The sequence below is a fragment of the Benincasa hispida genome, chromosome 11, assembly GCF_027475165.1.
Source record: "Benincasa hispida cultivar pf3 chromosome 11, pf3_genome.v1.1, whole genome shotgun sequence".
Taxonomy (NCBI): domain Eukaryota; kingdom Viridiplantae; phylum Streptophyta; class Magnoliopsida; order Cucurbitales; family Cucurbitaceae; genus Benincasa; species Benincasa hispida.
This window is the reverse complement of record NC_143488.1, coordinates 76,310,188-76,332,066: the sequence shown is the minus strand read 5'-3', so window position 1 is coordinate 76,332,066 and position 21,879 is coordinate 76,310,188. Positions and strand designations below refer to the sequence as shown.

Here is a 21,879-nt window from a genome sequence, read left to right as displayed (position 1 = left end):
CCAAATTTCTTATTGAAGATGTCTAGCCTTGTAACAAGGCATCATTCTTTTGGATATATTTTTTCAATAGGTTCTCAAGTGATGATGACAATAAAGATGGTTGTTGTGGTGGGCTAGACATTTGATCATGTCTTTGTTGTCCCTAGTGGAACCTAGGTGGTCCACCTTTATTCATACCACGGTTCATGTTTATCTGCATTAGGTTGTTGACTACCTCCCCAAGAAAAATTTGGGTGATTCCTCTAATCTGCATTGTAAGTGTTAGATAATGGATTATTCTTAATGAAGTATACCGAATGAGAGTTATGTAGACACATTTCAGGGGTATGTGGTCCACTGCATGTTACAAAACTTAGGTCCAGTACTTGATTCGTGGACCCCCTTTGGTTACCATTCTCTCCGCCAACCTTGTTCATAGTCATCATTTGTAGCAGTTTTAGCATTACGGCCACTTGCGTTTGTAATGCCACATTAGTGTCATTATCTAATTTTGAAGTATTTCCTTTTCTAGAACTTGATCGTGATCAGAATCAATTATCCTTTCAATATTCATGATTTTAAGAGATTCGGTCCAGTATAGCCTTAGCTTCAGTATGTCTTCTACAGTAGGCCTCCTTCTGTCGCCGAATCAGCTGCAATTTGTGATGCTTTTGTGAGGCCATCATAAAACATTTCCATTTGCACGCAGTCAGGAAAACCATTATGTGGGCAATTTTTTACTAGCTTCTTAAATCTCTTCCAAGCTTCACTCAATATTTCCCAATTCTTCTGTTGAAAATTTGTGATTTCTCGCTACCTCTTGACATTCTCAATTGGCGGGAAAATTTTCTTCATAGACTTAGCTACCATTTGCTCTCACGAAGTGATTTCTCCTGGTTCCAATTCGTATGTCATTGTTTAGCCTCATCCTTTAACGAGAATGGAAACAAAAGCAGGCCAATCTCTTTGGCAGTAACATTTGGAATCACAAATGTATTGCAAATTCCAAGGAAGCTTTTTAGGTGTGCATGTGGATCTTCTCCAAGTGTACCTCCAAACTGCCCTGTCGTTTGGATCATCTGAAGCATCACCAATTTCATTTCAAACCGGGCTTCTTCAGCTAACAGTCGCAAAATTCCTGGTGAGAAATTATACAGATTAGGCGATGCAAGTTTCCAATAAGTCTGTTATGATCATTTTTTAAAAGTATGGGGTTTGTCATTGCCAGTGCGTTGTTCATCGCATTGTTTCCTACATTGTTGGTTGCATTCAGTGTTGCTAGATTGTTAAGTACATTAGGAACCAAGGGGTTGGGTTGCTCGAGCTCTGTTCCTTTGACGCCTTTTTCTATTGTTTCTTATCTGACGATGGAATGCTCGCTCGATATCAGGGTCATATAATAGCTCAGGTGTTGTGTTCTTGCTCATACAATATGTTGCACTCCTTGGACACGGATGTAATACACCTAAAATTGAGTTCCTGCGGAAATCAAAAGCAAAAAAATTTTTGCACAATTTTAGTTGCTAATGTCCACGGCAACGATGCCAAAAACTTGTTGCCATACTAGATTGATGTGATGAAATGCCTTATGCCTTGCTCTTCAAAAAGAGTATTTCTTAATCTACTTGCAATGTTTTCTCTAATTAAATCCAAGTATAAATCTAACTAAAGTCTACCTCAATGCGATTTGAGTATCGAACTCAGGGACATGCGTTTAAAATGTGCAGTAAGGTTTTTGCTCGAGCTTGATGCAGTGTTTTGATTATAAAGTAGGCGATAGAAATATATGTATTTAACTATCCTATTTAATTTAGGCCATGGGATGGATGATAATAGCAATTCAAAATAAAGCAGTGGGCGACGAGAACGGATGAAATAACAATAGATGAATAGGGTTGAGAAAGATTCACCAACATTTTCCTAGGCAATGCATAAGTTATGTGTTCATGCCAGAAACTCATAATTAACGAACTTCACCTCTCGATTTTTGATGTCACACTATCCTATCTCTAGGATGCATGCGATGAGTTTTGGTTGCAAACGACTATCTTTATCTCTAAAGTTACTTCTTTCCTTGTTAAACTGGTTCCACGGTCCCTTCCTTTCTCAAAGCGTTGATTTTTTTGTACTTAGATCAATCTCTTGTTTTAGTCTTAGCAATTCAATAAGCACATGTTAGAACAAGACGAATGCCTACTTATACATGACTTAGTGAAAAATGTTAACTACTCTCCCTCAATCCATGGATAATTTAGCTACTCATGCTTGTGGAAGAAGACGGGGATGTACGAAATATGGAAGGAATTGCATTCATATTAAGAATAGTATTCTTCAATCACTACATTCAATACAAATATAAAGGAACAAAAGATGTAAGAAATAAAAGAGAAATGAAGAAATCAAGTTGTAGGTGATATAATCTCTTGCTTCCTAAGGTTCTTAGTGGTGACTACTTTATGCTGACTGCAATGATCTGAAGGAACTCCCTCTTCTTTCCCTGACAATTATTGAGCTCTCATTCAAAATTCTGAAAAGAAAAGCTTGAGGGAATAGTGGTTATGGAGGATTAGGACAGACTTTTGACAGAACTTCCCCTTTTTCCATGGATGAAGTTGTCTTCAATTTCTTGGATGGGGTATTTATAGGCGTCAAAAAGTGAAGGTCATTGCCTCTTTCTAATGATGGTTTGACGCCTCACATTAAATTCCATGTCCTGCTGCGTTGCCTGCTACGCGTCAAAGATCCACTGGCTATGCAATGAACCTATCACATTGGCCAACAACTTACTCTGTTGACTTGACTTCTACCGTCCACGCATTTGTTGTTTTCTATTTGTCGTATTTTGCTTCATCACGTGGTACTATATATTGCAAAGTTGGTGTTGAACTTATACGTTTTCGGTTGCAACTTGCTTCGCTTTCTTTTTCATTCATCATGCGTCCAAAAATGATATATTTCAAACTTTTTCAAGGATTGTTAGTTTTGTAATCTCATGAGCACAAAGTATAACTATTCATGTGGATTCTTTATCAAGCTGACGTATTTTTCTTAATTGTTTTCATAATTGGGATAATTTTTCGCATGGTAGTTTATTTTTTTTATTGGTAGTGGTTTTAGTTTCCTCTAGTTTTGCAGTTTTCCACCCAAATTCTTGTGTTTCTTAGTTTGTTTGTTTTCTTTTAATTTCTTCAGTTACTTTATATTTATTCTTGCCTTAGTAGTGGAAGGTTTTTTTCCCACATTTTTATGGTATTATTGATTTTGAGTGGCAGAGAATGGATGGTTTTGGGGATCTGGTAGAAAATGCTTCTTTTATGCCTTAGTTACTAGCCACTATGGGTGTTCAAAAAAATCGACCAACCCAACCCATACGGTTTGGAATGGGTTATCAGCTCATATAGGTTGGGTTAGGTTCAAATATATGAAAATGTTATAGGTTAAGTTGGTTCATTGGTTCAACTAAAATAACCAAAACCAACTAGAACCAACCTAAATTCAATACAAATAATATGATTTAAAAAGGGAAAAATCAATGAAACCCATGAACTGAACAAACATTTATTTAGTACAATAGCAGGACATAACCATTTTGATGCATCTCAAGCTAAAATTGAACTAAAATAACAACATAATCAGAAAATTGAACATAACATGATGATGACATCATTACTTGTTGGAGATTTCAAGTTTCTTTGACATCTAATTGATCATAACATGACATTTAATTTATTTAAATGAAGAGTTAACCTCTACTCAGATCGGCGATGATGATCAAGAAAATGAAGAGTTGTGTTGTTGAAGAGGAAGGAGGGTACCTACTTGTGGACGACGACAGAGGGTACCTGGCAACGACAGCGAATATCACACCGGACAATGGCGAGTATCTCAATGCATGCACTAAGAGAATCGGACGGTGCAGCTGCTAAAAGAAAGACGGGATTGGAGAAGAAATCGGGTGGGGCGACTGTGAAAAAGGAAGAGGGAAATGAGGGTTTTAATTGACCTCTCTTAATCGAAATTTCTCTCAATGCTCAAAACACCATCGCGCTAAATACGTTCTTCCGACGGTCATTTCGACCATCGTCGGGATAAATCTAATAAAAAAAATTCAAATAGATCCTTTCCCGATGCTTGTAAAACCGTTGGGCTAAGTTCTCCCAACGATAGTTGGACTTACTATTGGGATAACTTAAATAAAATTTTCTTTTTATTTAAATTCACCATCTCCCGATGCTCGTATAACTGTTGGACAAAATATATTATCCTGATGGTAGTTCGAACCACCGTCAGGATAACTTTAATAAAATTTTCCCATTTTTTTTAAATTCACCCTCTCCAGCACTCCTAAAACCGTCGAGCTACTTATGTTCTCCTGACGGTCGTTTGACCTACAGTCGGGATAACTCTAATAAAATTGTAGCGTCGGGAGAAGCCAACAAATCTTTTTTCTTAACGTGGTTTATGCTAACGGTTCAAGAGAACGATGTCAAGAGAGCCAATTTCTCCCGACACTATTCAAAATTTTGTTAGGAAATAATTTTTTCCCAACGCCACAGAAAAGCATCGGGAAAAATACGCTCTCCCGATGCTTTTTTCTACATCAAAAAAAGTTTTGTCTGGAAAAAACAAAATTCTTTTAGTGGAACCAACTTGAATTCTTATTAATTCTAGAAAGTATGTTTTTTTTACTTATGATATAACTATATGTACATATATTTATTTTAATTTTATTTACTTTCATGGTTTTTTTGGATAATTTATTCTCCAACAAATCCTATAATCTTTTAGCACTTTGAAAATGATTCAATATATAAATTGAAATTAAATTGTTAATCTTAATTCAATATATTAAAATATTAAAATAAAATTTTACATTTTACTTACATTTTTAACAAAATCTTAAATAGATTATCTAGGTAACCCTAACCAACCCAACCCAAAGATTAGGTTTATTATTAGAGTTATTTGGATTGATGAAACTTATCACTCAAATAATTGGATCGAGTCTAAAAAATATTCCAACCCAACCCATGAACACCCTATTGACCACAGCTCAGATTTATTTAGTTATTTTACTCCTCCATTTTTAGGCCTTGTTTCTTAATAGATAGGTCGAATTTTGAGTACACTAAAAAGTATCGAATTCCAAGTGTTGATTTGCGTATATTTGAACACTAGTTAAATTTGTTAATATTGTACAAATTTATTTGTTGAAAAGTCATAATATTATTTGTATTAGTTAACATTGGCATTAACATTATTAGCCAATTAACGTTAACATTCCTAATTAATAATTAGAGGTGTATATGGATTGGGTTGAGGGTGTTTTTTGGATCAACCCGAAAATTTGAGTTGGTTGGGTTGACAATCCAAAAAACCCGAGTAAAATCTCCAACCCAACCCAACCCTTAAAATTCTGATTGGATTAGGTTAGGTTGTCGGGTTATAACTTATTTTTTTAATTAAAAATATGTAAATTTATATACAACAAATGACTAATAACTAAAATATCATAAAATTCAAATGTTAAATACCAAATATTTATGGTATTTATTGCAAATTTTAGACAAAGACAAATATGATCATGATTTTAAAAGAAAAATATTAAAAATTCATACATTAATCAACACAAAGTAATCAAATTTTAAACAAAGAAATATATATGTATATATATTATTCATATATATATAATTCGGGTTGGGTTAAGTCAATTCAAATTTCTTTTTAGTTAATCCATGACCTGACCCAACCCAGCCCAACAAAAATAGAAAAAGTTCAACCAAACTCAACCCAAGAAAAAAACTAACCCAATCCAATCCTTATATTTTGAGTTGAGTAGTTCAGATTATTTGGGTTGTCGGGTTATTTGAACACCTTTATTAATAATATTGTAATTAACACTCATATCCACATTATATTGGTAATAATATCTAAATTGGCATCAATACAAAAATAAGTGTAATATCATGCTTCTATAGAAATAAAAAGTAAAATAAAAGGCATTACAACATTCCTTTTCATTTATTAAGAAAATTCATGATAGGTATGGTAAGATTGAGATATAAAGTTATATATTATATTATTTGAATAATGTTAAATTTCATATTCAAGTTAAGATTCTTTATTTTTTTATTTATTTATTTTTTGGCAAATTTAGATTGGTCTCCCCTCTAAGATTTAGTTCAATACTTAATAAACGATTTTTTTGTAACATGTCTATACAGAGTAGGTATTCAATGAAACGCTAATCCCCTATTTATTTATTTATTTATTTATTTATTTATTTATTTATTTATTAATAAAATTTTGTCTTTTCTTAAAATTCACAATTATAAGGTCACGTATACCCACGGAAAATGTAATAGATCAATAAGAATAAAAAAAAAGTGAGTCTCATTTAATTACTTTCGGTATTGTTCAGTTGTGCTTTGCATTTGTATTAACGTATGGACCCCACATCCAAATCTATAATGAAATAACGCAGTCTGATTGATGAATAAAGAGTACTCAATCCGTTTGCACGTGAGAATTACGTCATATCATTACTATTACTGCGCTATAAGTACCATTATAGCTACTATTATTGTTACTATTACAGCTAAAAAAATATCAATTTTGATATCTTGACGGTTAATATTATCATTACCGTTGCCGCTTGACTCTCAAAGATAGAGATAGAGGTAACGATAACAGTAAATTTTACAAAATTTATAATTTTAAGTAAATGTGATCAAAATCAATCCAATTATGTCTATAATTTAAACTTATTACAATTGATCTATCAATAAAATTGCATTATAATTATACCAATTTTTATTACGATTTGATAAACGTGACCTAAATGTGATAGTAAATGTGGTTTTCTTAATATTGTTTTAATGAGCTTAAATAACTCATCGTAGATTGTAAAGCCACTAAAATAAAGGGACAACCATGCCTCAAGGATCACATCAAGAAGTTCATGAACAACCCCTTTTTTTTATTATTATTATTATAATAATCAAAATGCAAAAGAAAGGAAAAGTCCATAAAAGCCACATGATCAATAAAATCTTAATATACCACTGGTTTGTCAATGTGATGCCTTTTTTTTCATATGAAGACTTTTAAAATTACAAAGCCCTTTATTCTTCTTTTTCAGTTTAACAAATAACAATTATAAATTTTGTACATAAATCTTATTTAGCCTATGATGTTTTAATTCTAAAATTTATTTTAAAATTTGATATTATTTAAAGTTCACAGATCTATTAAACACAAAATTGGAAGTATAAAGTTCCATTAGACGTAAAAAAAAAACAATTTTCTATCTACTCAATCAATAAATTTTTAAAACTATTGTTTGTTAGACACAAAACTGAAATTTCAAAAACATATCAAATACAAAATTAAAAATTTTAGAGACTAATTAAACAACTTTAAAATTTCAAGAAATAAATTTGCAGTTATTATAAGATTTGGTTAAATAATAACACTTTTTTTGGTTGAACTTTCATAATAGTGATAGTTTAGTCCTTCAATTATAATTGGTAAAAATTTAATCTATGTACTTTTAAATTCGTTATAATTTAGTCCTTAAACTTTAAAAAATAACAATTTATTTCCTATACTTTACAATTTGTAATGATTTAGTTATCCTTGTGAAAAATATTATCAAAATTTAACGAAATTTTTTACACATGTAAATTGGTAAAGTGATTGGAAACTAGTTTATATATATATATATATAAACTATAAGTATAAAGTCATTATTTTCTTAATTTTGATGAGATTTTTCATAATAAGAACTAAATTATTGCAAATTTCAAAGTATGGACTAAATTATTATTTATTAAAGTATAATAATTAAATTGTTACAAATTTAAAAGTACATCCTTTAAATTGTTGCTTATTAAAAAAAAAAATTAGGGATCAAATCAAAAGTGTTTTTTATTTGGATATTTTATTTGTTAAGTTGCATCATTAAATAAACATCGGATCCATCTCAAAACTAATTGAACAATGAGAGAAGTAACTCATCTATTTTATGAATAGTGTGAGGTCTCTTAATTTTTCCAATGTAAGATCCTCATCATATACTTGAATTGCAAACTATTTTCTTTTAGTTCAACAACGTATGAATGTAAGAAGTTTCGAAGAATCTTTCTTTCATCATCAATTAAAAGTGAAATAATATGACAAGTTAAACTATGTTTAAGTTGTTCGGGTACATGTAAACCTCGAACCTAAAATGAAAAAAAAAATGGAATAATTAAAGGGGCATTCACCGACAAAAATGACAATACATGTGTGGGAGTGAGAGAGGCCTACGAAAAATGTAATGTGTCGAAAAATAAAGTGGTCGCCGACAGCCGCGTCTTTCATTACAAAACAACAACACAACAATGTTGAGAGACACATTTTTCAATGCAATAATCTTGTAATTGATTGGTCCTATGCTTTGATTGCATTAAAGTTAACCACTTTCCTACTCTCACCCCTTATTCTTAAATGCCCTCTTGGCCACCCTTCATTTTCTCATTAATTTACATCTTTTTCACTATACATCTACCTATTCCTATCTTTCCTAAATTCTCATATTAGTTGAATCGTTTAAATAGTTTTTTTCCATCTATTTCAGACGAGATCGACCACCAAAATTTAGTCAAAAACATTAGGATTTTTTTTGTTCTGGCCCTTTTGGGTCTTTCTCAGTACATCTTGGAGAGATTATCCCGAGATTCTAGTAATTTTTCTAAAATATCGTGTGATCTTACTAAGTCTTATACCAAGTCTTATATATTTTCAAATTTTCTCCAAATTCGATTATATTTACCAAATATTATATCAAAATCTTACGTAATTTTTTAAATTTTTAACCAAATTTCTAATTTCCAAATCAATTTACTAATTATCCAAATGAATTTTTTTAGATGGATCTCAGGTGATTGATTTTTATTTTTAAATTTTTGGAAAGATTAAATGTTAAAAAAAAAGTAAAATATGAAAAATATATAAAATCTTGATATGAATCTCGAGCGGATTAACACTGAGATCGGTGAATTGTCTGACAGATTAATACTGAGATTTTATATATTTTTCATATCTTACCTTTGTTTTTTTTGTAAAATTTAATCTTTCCCAAAATTTGAAAATCAAAATGCAATCATCTATCTGAAAAAATATAATTGATAAATTCATTAGGAAATTTAGAAATTCATATAATCATGGAAACGGAAATTAGCTTAAAATTACATAAAAATTGAATATAATATTCAGTAAAAATAACTGAATTTAGACAAAATTTGAAAATATATAAGATTTAGTATAAGATTTGGATAAATTATCTAATATTTAGAAAAATTACTAAAATCTTGACATTTAATCTCTCTAATACCGAGAAAGGCCTAAAAGGGCCAAAACAATCTATAAGTTAGAAAAAAAAAAACTAATTTTTTTTAACTAAATCTCGGTAGTCGATCTCATATGAAATCTACCAAGAAAAATCAGTTTAAAACTTTTCAAAAAAACGTGCTAGTTTTGAAAGATGAAAAGTTGAAAGTGATATTTCTAACAATTCACCACATTATTTAGTTCTTACCGTGTACAATTTTGTTAATAGTATAATAGAATTTAAAATATATATATCTTTTGTATTTAAGTTTTGAGTCTAATTTCCAGTCTCTAAATTTTAAAATGCCGCACTTTTAGTGTTTAAATTTTGAATTTGATTTCATTTTAAAATATTAACCTATTACCTTTCAATTTTTAAAATGTTACAATATTACCTTTAATATTTGAGTTTTGTTTCAATTTGACTCCTAGATTTCGAGATTCACTTGTAATTTCGATGGACAACATTTTAAAATATAGAAACTAAACATTTCGAAACTTAGAGATCAAAATCTAAAGACCAAAAATGTACTTTTCCCTATATTTTTTTTTTTTATACTTGTGAAGATCCATATATGAGTTTGATACTTCATTTGATGAGATTTTCTTTTTGTTACAAGATTCAAGGACCAAATCACTATAAATCTAGGTCATGTTTATTTTAATGTAAATATAATCGATTAATGGTAATATGAAACGTGGACTCATTTAAACATGTTCTTAGATGATTAATCAACTATATTATTTGAATTATGAATAATAATAATAATAAAATTATTATAAATACATCAATTAGATTACGAAAGAGTAAACATGATTTCAATCACTTCAATATATACGGATTAAGAGATACGCTTAAATTATTCAGTTAACATGGAGATGGTCATTTTTCTCAAAATAATAATAATAATAAATAATAAAAATGAAGATACGTTGAATTATAGGTACGATATTGTAAATTCCGATAGTTTCAATATTTTCTGTAACTGCTTTGCATTTGATTAAAAAGTTTCTTTTTCGTTTTTTTCCTCAAAATTTGGCTTTGGAAAGTTTTTTCCTTTACAAATTTAAGGAAAGATTCGAAACTTAGTCGCTCTATCTTAACATGATTTTAATTAATAAAACAAAAATTACTATTGGAAAAATAATAATTTTTATTAACAAAGCAAATCCATTAACCGCCCAAAAAAGAAAATTAATAATAAAATAAACCTTTTACACCTATTTAAAAAAAAAAAAATTAATGAGGTAAAACGTTACATTTTAAAAACTTCATTGACCGAATACACATAGTCTATACTATAGGTAAAATGAGCTATAAGGAAAGAAGCTTTACATCTTGTTTTGTACTCGAATGATCTAGACCATAAATATGAAACATCATAAACTAATGATAGAGAATGTTTGAATGAACAACCATGTCTTTCCCCCATCAAAGGTATATCTTTTTTTATCAAAGGTTGAATCGATCATTAGAAGAAGAATTTGGCAAAAATTGAGATATATTTTGGAAAAATCAAACTTCCATCGAAGAGAAGCAAATGAAAGGCTTTTTCATCAAAATTCTCGTAGAATCGAGAATGAATTTTTCATTTTGAGCTTATATATTTTTTAGTGTATGGATGTGATGTAGACCATAGATATGAAAAATCAAGATTTAACGATGAAGATATGTTTAAACAAACAATAACAATATTTTTCATGTTACAACTATTTAAATCTGGTGTTTGAGTGCAATTTAGGTCAATCACATCTCTTACCTTTAAAATTTTTATAAATTCTTATTGTCTTTTCTTTTCAAGTAGTTAGGTAAAACGATGTTAAAAACTATTTGATATATTAATTATAATCTTTTTTTCAACTTTTTTCTTTATTTACTAAAATAAACTATAAAATTCGCACGTGTTATGGGTTAATTCTTCAAAATTCAAGAATTACAATAGTACTTTTTCTTAAAATTACCAACCAAAAAATTCAACAAGGTTCGTGAGTTATATATAAATCAAGAGAGTCGTTAACAAATACAAATTACTAACATTAGATAGACATAATAGCAATTAATTTGTAGTTCACTAAAATTTGCAAATCATAAGGCATTCCTTTTCTGGGTTGTATGCTCCAAAAATAGACACAATAATTATTTATTAAAAAATAATTAATTATAAATTATGGGCTATATTGCTTAAAAGGACCCACATGCAAGAAAAGGTCAAAAGGATAATTAAGATCACCATTATGATTAATTATTTAAATTAATCTTCACATGTAGTTCTTAGTCATTGTCATACTAATTTGGAATATGACTGACAATGTCACACTTAGGAGTTAAGACTGTTTGAAAATTAGTAATAAAGACTTGAGACTCATGTTCAACTCCAACAGGAAAAATATTTAAATATACTTTTAATCCCTAAAATCTATTTTATTTTTTATTTAATCTCTAAAATTTCTAAACATTTATTTATTAGTCCCTTTGGATCTAGCTTATTATTTATTAACAAAAAAATCCCTGGAAAACCATAAAAAACTTATACTTACAGAAACTCTAGACCAAATTAAAAATATAAATGGCATTTCAAAGGCCAAATTGATTATGAAAGAAAGCAGATGATAGAATGATAATAAGGGGATTCATTGTTTCAACAAAAAAGGAATATATAATTTAAAAATTTACAATTGGTAAACACCATAGAAGATTTCATCCTTCCATCTAATATCTTCTTCCCTCTCTCTCTCATATGAACATAATTTCATCACAGCACAAACAAGATCTCTTCAAGAACAAGAACAAGAACATAAACCCTTTTCTATTTCCTAATCTCATAAATTATTGTAGAAGAAAAAAATTCATATCAATTCTTTGGATCTAACTTCTTTGTTGTTTGATCTTCTCTATATTGATTCCCAAAAAAAAAAAAAGAAAAGAAAAAGGAAAAACAGTACTAATCTTCTAAATCTTGATATGAACTCAGCCCAATAAATATGTACTTTCATTTCTTCGTACCTCTATGTTCTTTTTTGTTGTTGCTGTTTCAATAACAGTTCTGCAAATAAAATCTCATTCCATGTATCAGGAACACCAGGAAGACACCAATGGCTGCAGTCCTGGAATCTCAATGGTGATCTCCTCTCTTCTTCTGTTAGCTTTTGCTTCCTGTAGATCGAAGGGTGCCCGTCCTTTCGAAAATCCGTCATCTTTGTAATGTTTAGATAGGTAACATGAGTTTTCATCCCGCTCAATACCTTCTCCAAAACAACCATCTTCTTCGGGTAATGTCTCAGAAATGTCTCGTTCTTGATCGGCTCAATCTCGCTGTCGCATTGCCCACCGGAGTTCCACTGTCCTCCGCTGTTAAACATAAATTGATTCATCATTCAGCAATAACCTCAAGTTTGATTGTTTCAATGTGCAAATACATTCTCATTCAGTGTCAGTCCCTCGTTTTTGGCTTGTTCTTTTACCTGAAATGGGATTCAGAGTAGCCCCTGAAGAAAACAATGGACTTCATTGGATTTATGTTATTATCAACCCATCTCGCCCATGTTGTTATAGCCTTTCGGAAGGCCTCAAGAACATTCAATTCTTCATAAACATGGCTCCCTTCTTGGTAATAATCTTTCCTGCATTCGTTCAACATAGCTAAACTCGTCAAACATCAAACGGATACCACTCGTAAACATAAACACAATTCACACTCACCCTCTTGCAGTTTTGTCATGAGTCCACCAGTGACCAGTGTTGAAGACAATTATATCAGCTTCTTTATACTGATCAGACGACTTCCCGACCAAATCGAGACGTAGAGTTTCTTTCTTCTTACCATTCTTATCTGGCATCTCCCACTCTCGGACTAAAAAGGGAGACACAAAGAACTCTACGGTGAAGTTATAATCCTATTGAACCGAAGACAAAAAAAAAACCATCAAATGAATAAACAATCACCAACAAGAAGTCCATGAAAGAACAAGTAGAACACAAAACCAACCTTAAAAATGAAAGAGTAAGCTGCTTCCCCTCTGAACACTTGTCTTCCGTGAGCTTCAAACACTTTACTTTGGTCTTTAACAGAGTTTCTTAATATACAAACAAGCGATTCCCACATGTTTCGATTCAGCGAGTCACCAACGAAAACTAATCTTTTACCTTTCAAAAGATCCAACATTCGACCTCCATCCAACCTAATCATGGAATACCAAACAGATCATTTGAAGTTCAGGAGAGTACTATTGTTCACTTAACAATGAACTACAAACAATCTTTTGACACAATTCTGATTAATTTTACTAGATAACCAATCAATAAAGCACATAACAACGAAGGAATGACTAAAAGAACAAAACCCAAAAGCCTAAAATTCAGGTGGGTTGCTTCGAATTCATCAAATTCAGAACAATTTTAACCTTTTTTTTCTCTTTCCCTTTTTCATCTTTTCCGTGTATGACAGAAAAAAGAAAGGTCAAAAGAAAAAAAAGGGGCTAGAAATTTCAGACTGCACAATTCAATTCAGTATAAGTTACGCAAAACTTGAAAAGAAAAAACCAAATTAAGTTCGAAAAATTTCATCTATCAAAAGAACTTTAAAAAATTTCTGATCATACCTTGGGAGATGGCATCTCTTGGGCTTCCATCTAAATTTCTGATAATTCTTATCAGGCCTGCCATTCAAATGGCAATTGAATTGTTCATCAATCAGTAAACAAGAACCAGGTTTATAAAGTGGATAAGAATCATCCGGCACCCACTCTCCATCGAAAAAATCACAATTCTTCAAAGACTCAACCCAATCCTTCTGGTTAACCGATTCACCGGAATCTGAAAACGTCTCATTGTTTTGCTTCTTCGACAACGGAGCCGTGTAATTCGTCGGTACATTTTTCTCCTCTGCCCTAGAACTTCCATTATTCAATGGAATCGGTTCCAGCCCAGAACTCTTAACCTGATCATCCACCACCGGAGGGGCATTTTTCGATTCAGTTTGATTCGAGTTCGTAACTTCAGTAACCGGTGTAGATTGAGTATCGTTCTTCACAGTTTCCGCCGGCGGTTGAGTTTCAATCGGAGGCGAAACTACAGAATCCATTGTCTGATTTCCGGCCGCCGGTGGATTGTTTTCCTGTACCGATTCTTCCGTACGGTTCTTCACACGGGGCGGTTCTTTCTCAACAGCCGGCGGCTGCGGCTGAGTCGTCACATTACTAGATCTAGAGAAATTAGCCTCCGGCACCGGCGGAGAGATCACTGGATTACTCTGCTGAAGCGAACTGTTGGGAAAAAAGTAAGAAAGGAAAGAAGGGTATCGAGATCCAGAACCCCCATTAGAAGAATTATACCCAACAAAGTTACTCCCACTGAAAATATTAGAGAAGGAAGGAGAAAAGGAAGAAGAAGGGTTAAAAGCCAAAAAGACAGTGAAAACAACGAAAGCAAACATAAACCCATAAGCAAAAGCCATAGTTCTCTTGGTTTTAAGAATAGAGAAGAGACTCTTGACGTCTGATACCAGATTTCCGCCATTGATGGGCTGATACTTGGTAACTTCAGCCATGGCGGATCACAGAAAACAGAACCACTACCACTACCACCACCACCCAAAAAGTGGGTTTTTAGAGAGAGAAAGGGTGAAGTGGATTTTAGAGTGAGAAAATGAAAATCTGTGATTGAAAAAACAGTCTTCGAGTCTATCGAGTGGAGGAGGACGTTTGTTTCATACGGATTTGAGAGAGGAAAATCGTCAAATTCAATATTTAAAAAAAAATTACTTAAATTAATATTTCTTAAAACTGCCCATAATCTGGCATTTAATTACTACATGTGCCACTCCCGTCGAATTCGTTACACCGTTGAGGAATATTTGTAAAGTGATCCAGTCTTGTTGTACACGGAAACTTAAGGACACGTGTCTTTCTTATATTTTTTGGGATAATAAAACTTTTTTATTAAAAAAAAAAAAAGAAATTGAATTCTAAAACTAAAACAACCCCAGAATTATCGGATAATTCCATATATTCTCTCGCGGGAATCTCGGTTAATGATTTCTAAATATCAAGGAGTGGATTAGAAACAAATATACTGAATATTAAGGAGTATACTTTCCATAAATAGCATAATTTGGAATTTATGAAAAATGATCCAATCCGACCAATGACAAATACTCAATTATTATCGTTATAAGTTGAGAGATCGAACCATCGAATTCAACCGTGTTTCAATTGATCTATTTAGGTACAATATAGCTTTCCTTCTCGTCATTCCTCTTTCTTTAAAAGTTTCGATTAGCTTTTTATATTTGAAAGTGTTTTAATTTTGCCAATATAATAGATTCATGTTATTAATGGATGTTAAATTATTGTAGCTTTTTTATGCCTATTTCTATTGTATTTAATTACATCATTAGTGGTGGGACCACTAAGATCAATAAATTATAAGGTAGAATCCAATTTTTAAAATTAAATTATCCTTGCATTAATTTTGATAAAAACATTTTAAAAAAATATTTTAGTGAAATGCATAATGATTAAATTTGGATTGATGAAGAGTTCCTCTCGTCTCATAAATCTATAGAAGTAAAATCTGTACTAAGTTCAATTTCTCACCACGTTTTATATTAAAAAAGAGTTGCATTCTCTGATTTATTTTTAATATAATGTGGAAAAGAGTGAGAAATAGGGGAGGAAGAAAGTGAGTAGATTAGCTTATGTTAGCCAAAAAAAAAAAAAAAAAAACTGACTTCACTACCAAAATGCTACAGAATTTAAACTTCATCAGTGTATTTTTAAAACCAAAGATGTTACCTAATGATCATTTAAGAAAACTTAATTTTATGCTGGTAATCTTTTAGAAAATTTTGATGATAATAATAAGGGATTAAAGTAAAGAATGATAAAACACTTTGATTTTATTTAATTTGAGATGACTTTATAAAGGCTTAAAATGCTTTTTTCTTTTCTTTTTTTTTTTAGAAAATGACAACTTTAAATAATAAAATCTTGAGAGATAAGCTCAATAAACCACAAAGGAAATTGACTATCTAACAGAGAAAAGCTTGTTGATTTTTCATATCCCTTAGACAATAGAATGGATTAAACCATTGTGACAACTGTTATATTTGTTTTCTTGCTGCGTTGTTATGTATCTAACTTATGGCTATTTATATAGCTACTCTTCGTTAATGAAAGATTAAGCAACGTTAATTTATGTTCAGTTATTAATATGGTATCAGACGATTTTTTTTTTCTCTTCGAGTGCTCTTGCGTTCTTCACGTTTCTCTTCTCCTTGTGCTTCGATTAATCGAAAAACTTCTTCATCCTCTAATATTCAACCTCTTGTTCAATTGGTGGTTGATGAATATTCCAATCCGTATTTCTTGCATCATTTGGACAGTAATAATCTCGTTTTTGTTTCCAACCTCTTGACTGAATCGAATTACAATTATTGAAGCAATACGATGATCCTTGGTCTCACAAAATTGTTGCCATCAAATCCTTAGCTTCTTTACAATCATTACAAGAATTTGGACTTTTGCTGACAACGGAAGCGGTCAGAAAAAGTCAAAAAACCGTCGGGACAACCTATCTCAACGAAAATCCAACCGTTGGCTGCATCGTCGGGAAAGCCTCATTGGAAAAACCTTCTCGACCCGAAAAAGCCTTGTCATCGAGGAAAAAAGATATCTCGACGAAACAAGGATGGAGGTTTTGCCTAACCCTAAATGATATCATCGAGACAAGTTATTTCTCCCTTCTCCCAATGGTAAGATTAATTTTTTACGCTTGGGAGAAGCGGGAGATGGTTACTTATCCCGATACTCAATCTACGATTCGACCTTTGGAAAAAATTATCTTGACCTATTTTTAGAGTTACCTTTGACGGTGACTTATTTTAACATCAGGAAAAAGGTTTAGAAAAAAAAGCATGAAATTACATTTTTTTCCCGACCCTTGTACGGATTACATAATTAGGAGTCAGAAATATTTTTTTTCTTTATTTATTAAATATTATATCTTTTTTTCTTTTTACAAATGTCATACGTGTTTGAAAAATATCAAATAAACTAAAATAAAAATTGATAAAATTAATTAGATGTCTACAATATTAAATAATATCCAGAAAAGATGTTTGAATCTTACAAATTTGTCAAATAAACAACTACTAATAAGATTCGTCTTAAATATAACCGTATCCACAAATTCTTAAACTCCAAAATAATATTACATAATATCCACGAAGTACCTATAAAACATAATTCTACAACCTAACTTAGCTTGTTGGGAGATGCATCTTTAACATAAATCTCAAGATACCTACAAAATACAAATTTAAATAAGTTTAATGCTCAATATACCATCTACCAATCTCAAAATGAATATAGAACTTAAAAACTCAACTAAGAACATTAACGAATTGAAACAAACCAACTCAAATTTACACATTTCAATCTCAAACCCAATATAGAACTTAAAACCTAACTTAAACTTTGATAACTTATAGAAATACAAGTTATTGCTCTCTTAAAGTTGGAATAATTATGATTATTTTAGTGTTGTAAAAGCACTCTTGTTAAAGGAAAAATACATGAAATTCTATATATGTGATAAACCCATACAAAAGTATCATTTAAATGAAAAATTGCTTCACTAACGCACTTTAATGTAGGAATCATATTCGACACATGGAAGATACATTTGGCTTGTGCAATCTATGTCAAATCATCAACTTGAAGGCATGGGCATCTGACTAATGACGTCTGCTCGAGGCAAAATGGCAAGTGACTATCTCAAGATATGAAATTTAATACAATCACATCACTGAGTGGTTGAGTGATTGCCAATATAAAGAGAAGCTACCTCCAAGAGAAAGAGTTAGAAAATTAGACAGTAGAGAGTTGGCAAAGTAGTTAGTCTTCATCTCTACTGTCTGCAAGCAAGGAATATGAGGGACAAACATCATTTTCCACCATTGATAATGAGGTGCTACCAGAGAAAAACTCAAGAGAGACATCTCCTTCAACTCCTTCACCAAGTTGGCTATAACAAGCATTAAAAACAAGCCAAAGAAGACAAGAGATTGAACTCTGCAGCTTGACTTCTTCCTTTATCCTTGTATTCTCATCTACCATTCTACTGATTGAATTAAGAGTATTTGTATCAAACTTATATCTTCAATTCAATCTCATTTCGACCATTCTCCACATCTTCACCTATGTATTTTCTAAGTTATTTGTGTGAAATTGATCATATTCTAAGCCAAGATGGATCAAATTTTAGGTGTTTGCATGCGTAATTTTTTGTAAGGCATATTAAATTTTAGGCATGGTCTCTAAGTAAGCAATAGGCTATAAAAATTAAATTTTCAATAGGCTATAAAAATTTATGTAAAGAAATTAACTTACCGTGGACTCTCTGAAAAGGATGTCGTGGGTTGGCCTCTCTGGCAAGGATGCCTTGGGGGGCTCTTTGGACGGCTGCTGAAAAAGAAAGAAAGAAAAACTCGGGCAACGACTGCTGAAAAAGGAAGGGGAAAAGATGAGGGTTTCAATTGATCTTCATCTCCTGACGCTCTTAAATCCATCAGGCTAAGTACGTTATCCTGACAGTAGTTTGAACCACCGCTGGAAAACTTTATAAAATTTTTTAAACCCTTTGTTTAAATTCATCCTCTCCCGACACTCGCAAAACCGTCAGCCTAAGTACATTATCCCGATGGTGGTTCAAACTACCGTCGGATAACTCTAATAAAATTTTTCCAACTTTTTTTTTTAAATTGACCCTCTCCAGACACTCGTAAAACCGTCAAGCTAAGTACATTCTCCCGACGGTATTTTGAACCACGTCGCAAGCACTTTAATAAAAAAAAAATTTAATCATTTTTTTTAAATTCACCCTCTCTCGACGCTTGCAAAACCGTGGGACTAAGTACATTATCACGAAGGTGGTTCAAACTACCGTCGAGAAAACTCTAATAAAATTTTTTCAACTTTTTTTAAATAGATCCTCTCCCGACGCTCGTAAAATCGTCGGGCTAAGTACGTTCTTCCGATGGTAGTTTGAACCACCATCGGGAGAACTTTAATAAAATTTAATCCTAATCTACTGTATCTTTGGCCAGGAAAATGAAAACTTCTTATATCTTATACATTTATAATTTTCTATGCAAAAAGAAAAAAGGCAAAAAAAAAGGGAAAAAAAAAACAATTATATTGGCTCGCGGGCTTCCATGTAGGGGAAAAAAAACAAAAAATATTCAAATGGAAGGGACATATTAATGACTTTTATAAATCCAGCTGGAAACATTCGTGAGAAAAAACAACAAAATCTGAAAATTAGTGCAAAGTTTGGTGGGAAATAAACAAGTAAAAAGATGACAAATATCAATCCGTACCCAGAAGACTTTAACCATTATATCAATTTAAATCCTAAATTAATAATTATATCAATTTAAATTCTAAATTTTATAATTATTAATTTGGAATTTAAATTGGCACAACTCTAAAATTTAAGGTTTAAATTGATACAACCCGAAAAGTGTGAAGGTATAATTTGATATTTGTCAAAAAAAAAAGTTAAAAAACACTTTTAGTCCTTAAACTTTCATAAATATAATAATTTAATCCATGAACTTTAGTTTGTAACGATTTAATTTTTGAACTTTTAATTTTATAACAATTTAGTTTTTGAATTTTCAATTTTGTAATAATTAGTCCTTAAACTTTACTATGTAACAATTTAGTCCTTATTGTATAAATTATTGTTAAGATTTAATGAGATTTTTTATCTAAATAAATCGATAAACTAATTAAAGACTCGCTATATTTTATAAAATTTAAAGTCAACATCATAAAATAGTAAAAATTGATATCTTATTTTGATAAGTATGTTTACTTTGACAAAATTGTTATGAATTTAAAAATACAAGGACTAAAGTTCAGAGACTAAACTATTACAAAATTAAAAGTTCATGAACTATTATAGATCAAAGTTTAGAGACTATATTGTTATTTTCATAAAAGTTTAAGAATATATATATTTTTTTTCCTTTAAAAAGAATTGGATTGGGATATATTAGAAAGAGAAAGTTAGTGGCAGAAGATGTAATTAATCCAAAGTTTGCTGTTTCAAAAAAGCCCTTGAAATTCGAGTAGGATCCAAATTGCATGCACTTTTCCCGTTTCTTAACGGTCCCGTTTTGTGACACATTAAATATAAATCACTTTTCATTTTATTACTCTTACTTACTTACTTGCTACTTACAAAATAACTGCCCTTTTTAAGCTATTTTATTTTCCTTTAAGCTCAATCATTAATTAATTAATTAAAGTCGCGATCTAATTTTACTCCGTACGTATGATGTCCACGCGTACGAACTAGATCTGACTGTTTTTGTTTTTTTCGAAATTGACGGCTGAGATTGATTTGATCACGCCATGGCCATCAGCCGTCCAGCCATGTTGACGTGTTACTATTGGACGGTCACACGATATTGCGTGACAGTAGGGTACAGCAACACTAATATGTACCTTATCTTTGGAATTGGGAATATCACACAGTCTAGTCAGTCCAGATGTCTGCACCTTATATTAAATTGATTTAGGTTAAATTATAAAAAATGTCTATGAAGTTTATATTTTGTATAAAAAAAAATGAGTTTAAAAATTATCCTTAAATTTAAAAAAAATTAAAAATATCTTTGTCGTTAGTTTTGGATGAAAACTGTTAAAATTTTATTTAAAAAATATCTTTGAACTTTCAAAACGTTTAAAAAATACTCTTAACTTGATAAAAGTTCAAAAATACCTCTACTATTAGTATTTGAACAAAAATCGTTAATTTCTCATGACAAAAATGACCTTAAAAATTTAAAAAAAAAAATTAAAAAATACTCCTACTAATCAATTTGTTTGAAGTTTTTTAAGTTAAAAAAGAACTAATTTTAAAATAAATTATATAGATATCCTCATTTTTTTTCATATAGCTACTCTCATATTTCTCTTAATTTTTCAATTCTTAGTTTATACTAATTTTTCTCAACATCCAAAATTTTAAGTTAAAGCATAAAATACTACAAAATTTCACAAAACTCCAAAATCAAAATCTTCTCTTGAAACATACCAAAACAATAAACAGTCAAATAAAAAAAAAAAAAAAAGTATCAACCTAAATCATGTCGGTTCTTAGGGATTTAATATTTATTTTAGTTCTTAGATAGGTTATCGAGCAAAAGAAGTTGTTGGGACATTTCAAATGCAATTGGGGCTTAAATGGAGCAATTAGCAAGCAACAAGAGACAAAACAGTGAAATCGAGTAAGGGAGGCACGGCGATCTGCAAGTGCTACAACACTTGTGTCACATCCCCTCCTAGATTACCTCTTTAACCTAAGAGGAGGTATGAAGACAACAGATGCCAACCCTCTAATGACATCTACCGCCAATTGAACCTTTAACATCTTACATCTTATGAGCCTGTACTACTGTGGGCTTAACTCTGTGAATCTGCTCATCAATAATTCTATCATAGTACACAACTTAACTC

The 21,879-nt window shown here is 31.0% G+C and overlaps 1 protein-coding gene and 1 non-coding gene across 2 annotated transcripts; one reads left to right on the top strand and one right to left on the bottom strand.

Moving 5' to 3' along the window:
- Positions 1-694: 694 nt before the first annotated feature.
- Positions 695-800, top strand: LOC120092299 (small nucleolar RNA R71). Its single transcript, XR_005486006.1, has one exon. It is a non-coding gene; the product is annotated as a small nucleolar RNA R71 (small nucleolar RNA).
- Positions 801-11,988: 11,188 nt separating this feature from the next.
- On the bottom strand, positions 11,989-15,085 carry TBL1 (trichome birefringence-like protein (DUF828)). Its single transcript, XM_039049319.2, has 5 exons — positions 13,951-15,085; positions 13,338-13,530; positions 13,052-13,245; positions 12,814-12,972; positions 11,989-12,700 (listed from the first exon to the last, which is right to left on the bottom strand). The coding sequence occupies exons 1-5, from the start codon at positions 14,895-14,897 to the stop codon at positions 12,358-12,360; spliced, it is 1,836 nt and encodes a 611-aa protein (XP_038905247.1). The 5' UTR covers positions 14,898-15,085; the 3' UTR covers positions 11,989-12,357.
- Between the last annotated feature and the right edge of the window lie 6,794 nt (positions 15,086-21,879).

Bases quoted from the DNA above. Each gene is read 5' to 3' on its own strand.
- TBL1 (XM_039049319.2), bottom strand. From the start codon at position 14,897: ATGGCTGAAGTTACCAAGTATCAGCCCATCAATGGCGGAAATCTGGTA. The intron at 13,246-13,337 runs GTTGGTTTTGTG...TCGGTTCAATAG, and splicing joins CTTACTCTTTCATTTTTAAG to GATTATAACTTCACCGTAGA. The intron at 12,973-13,051 runs GTGAGTGTGAAT...GAACGAATGCAG, and splicing joins CATGACAAAACTGCAAGAGG to GAAAGATTATTACCAAGAAG.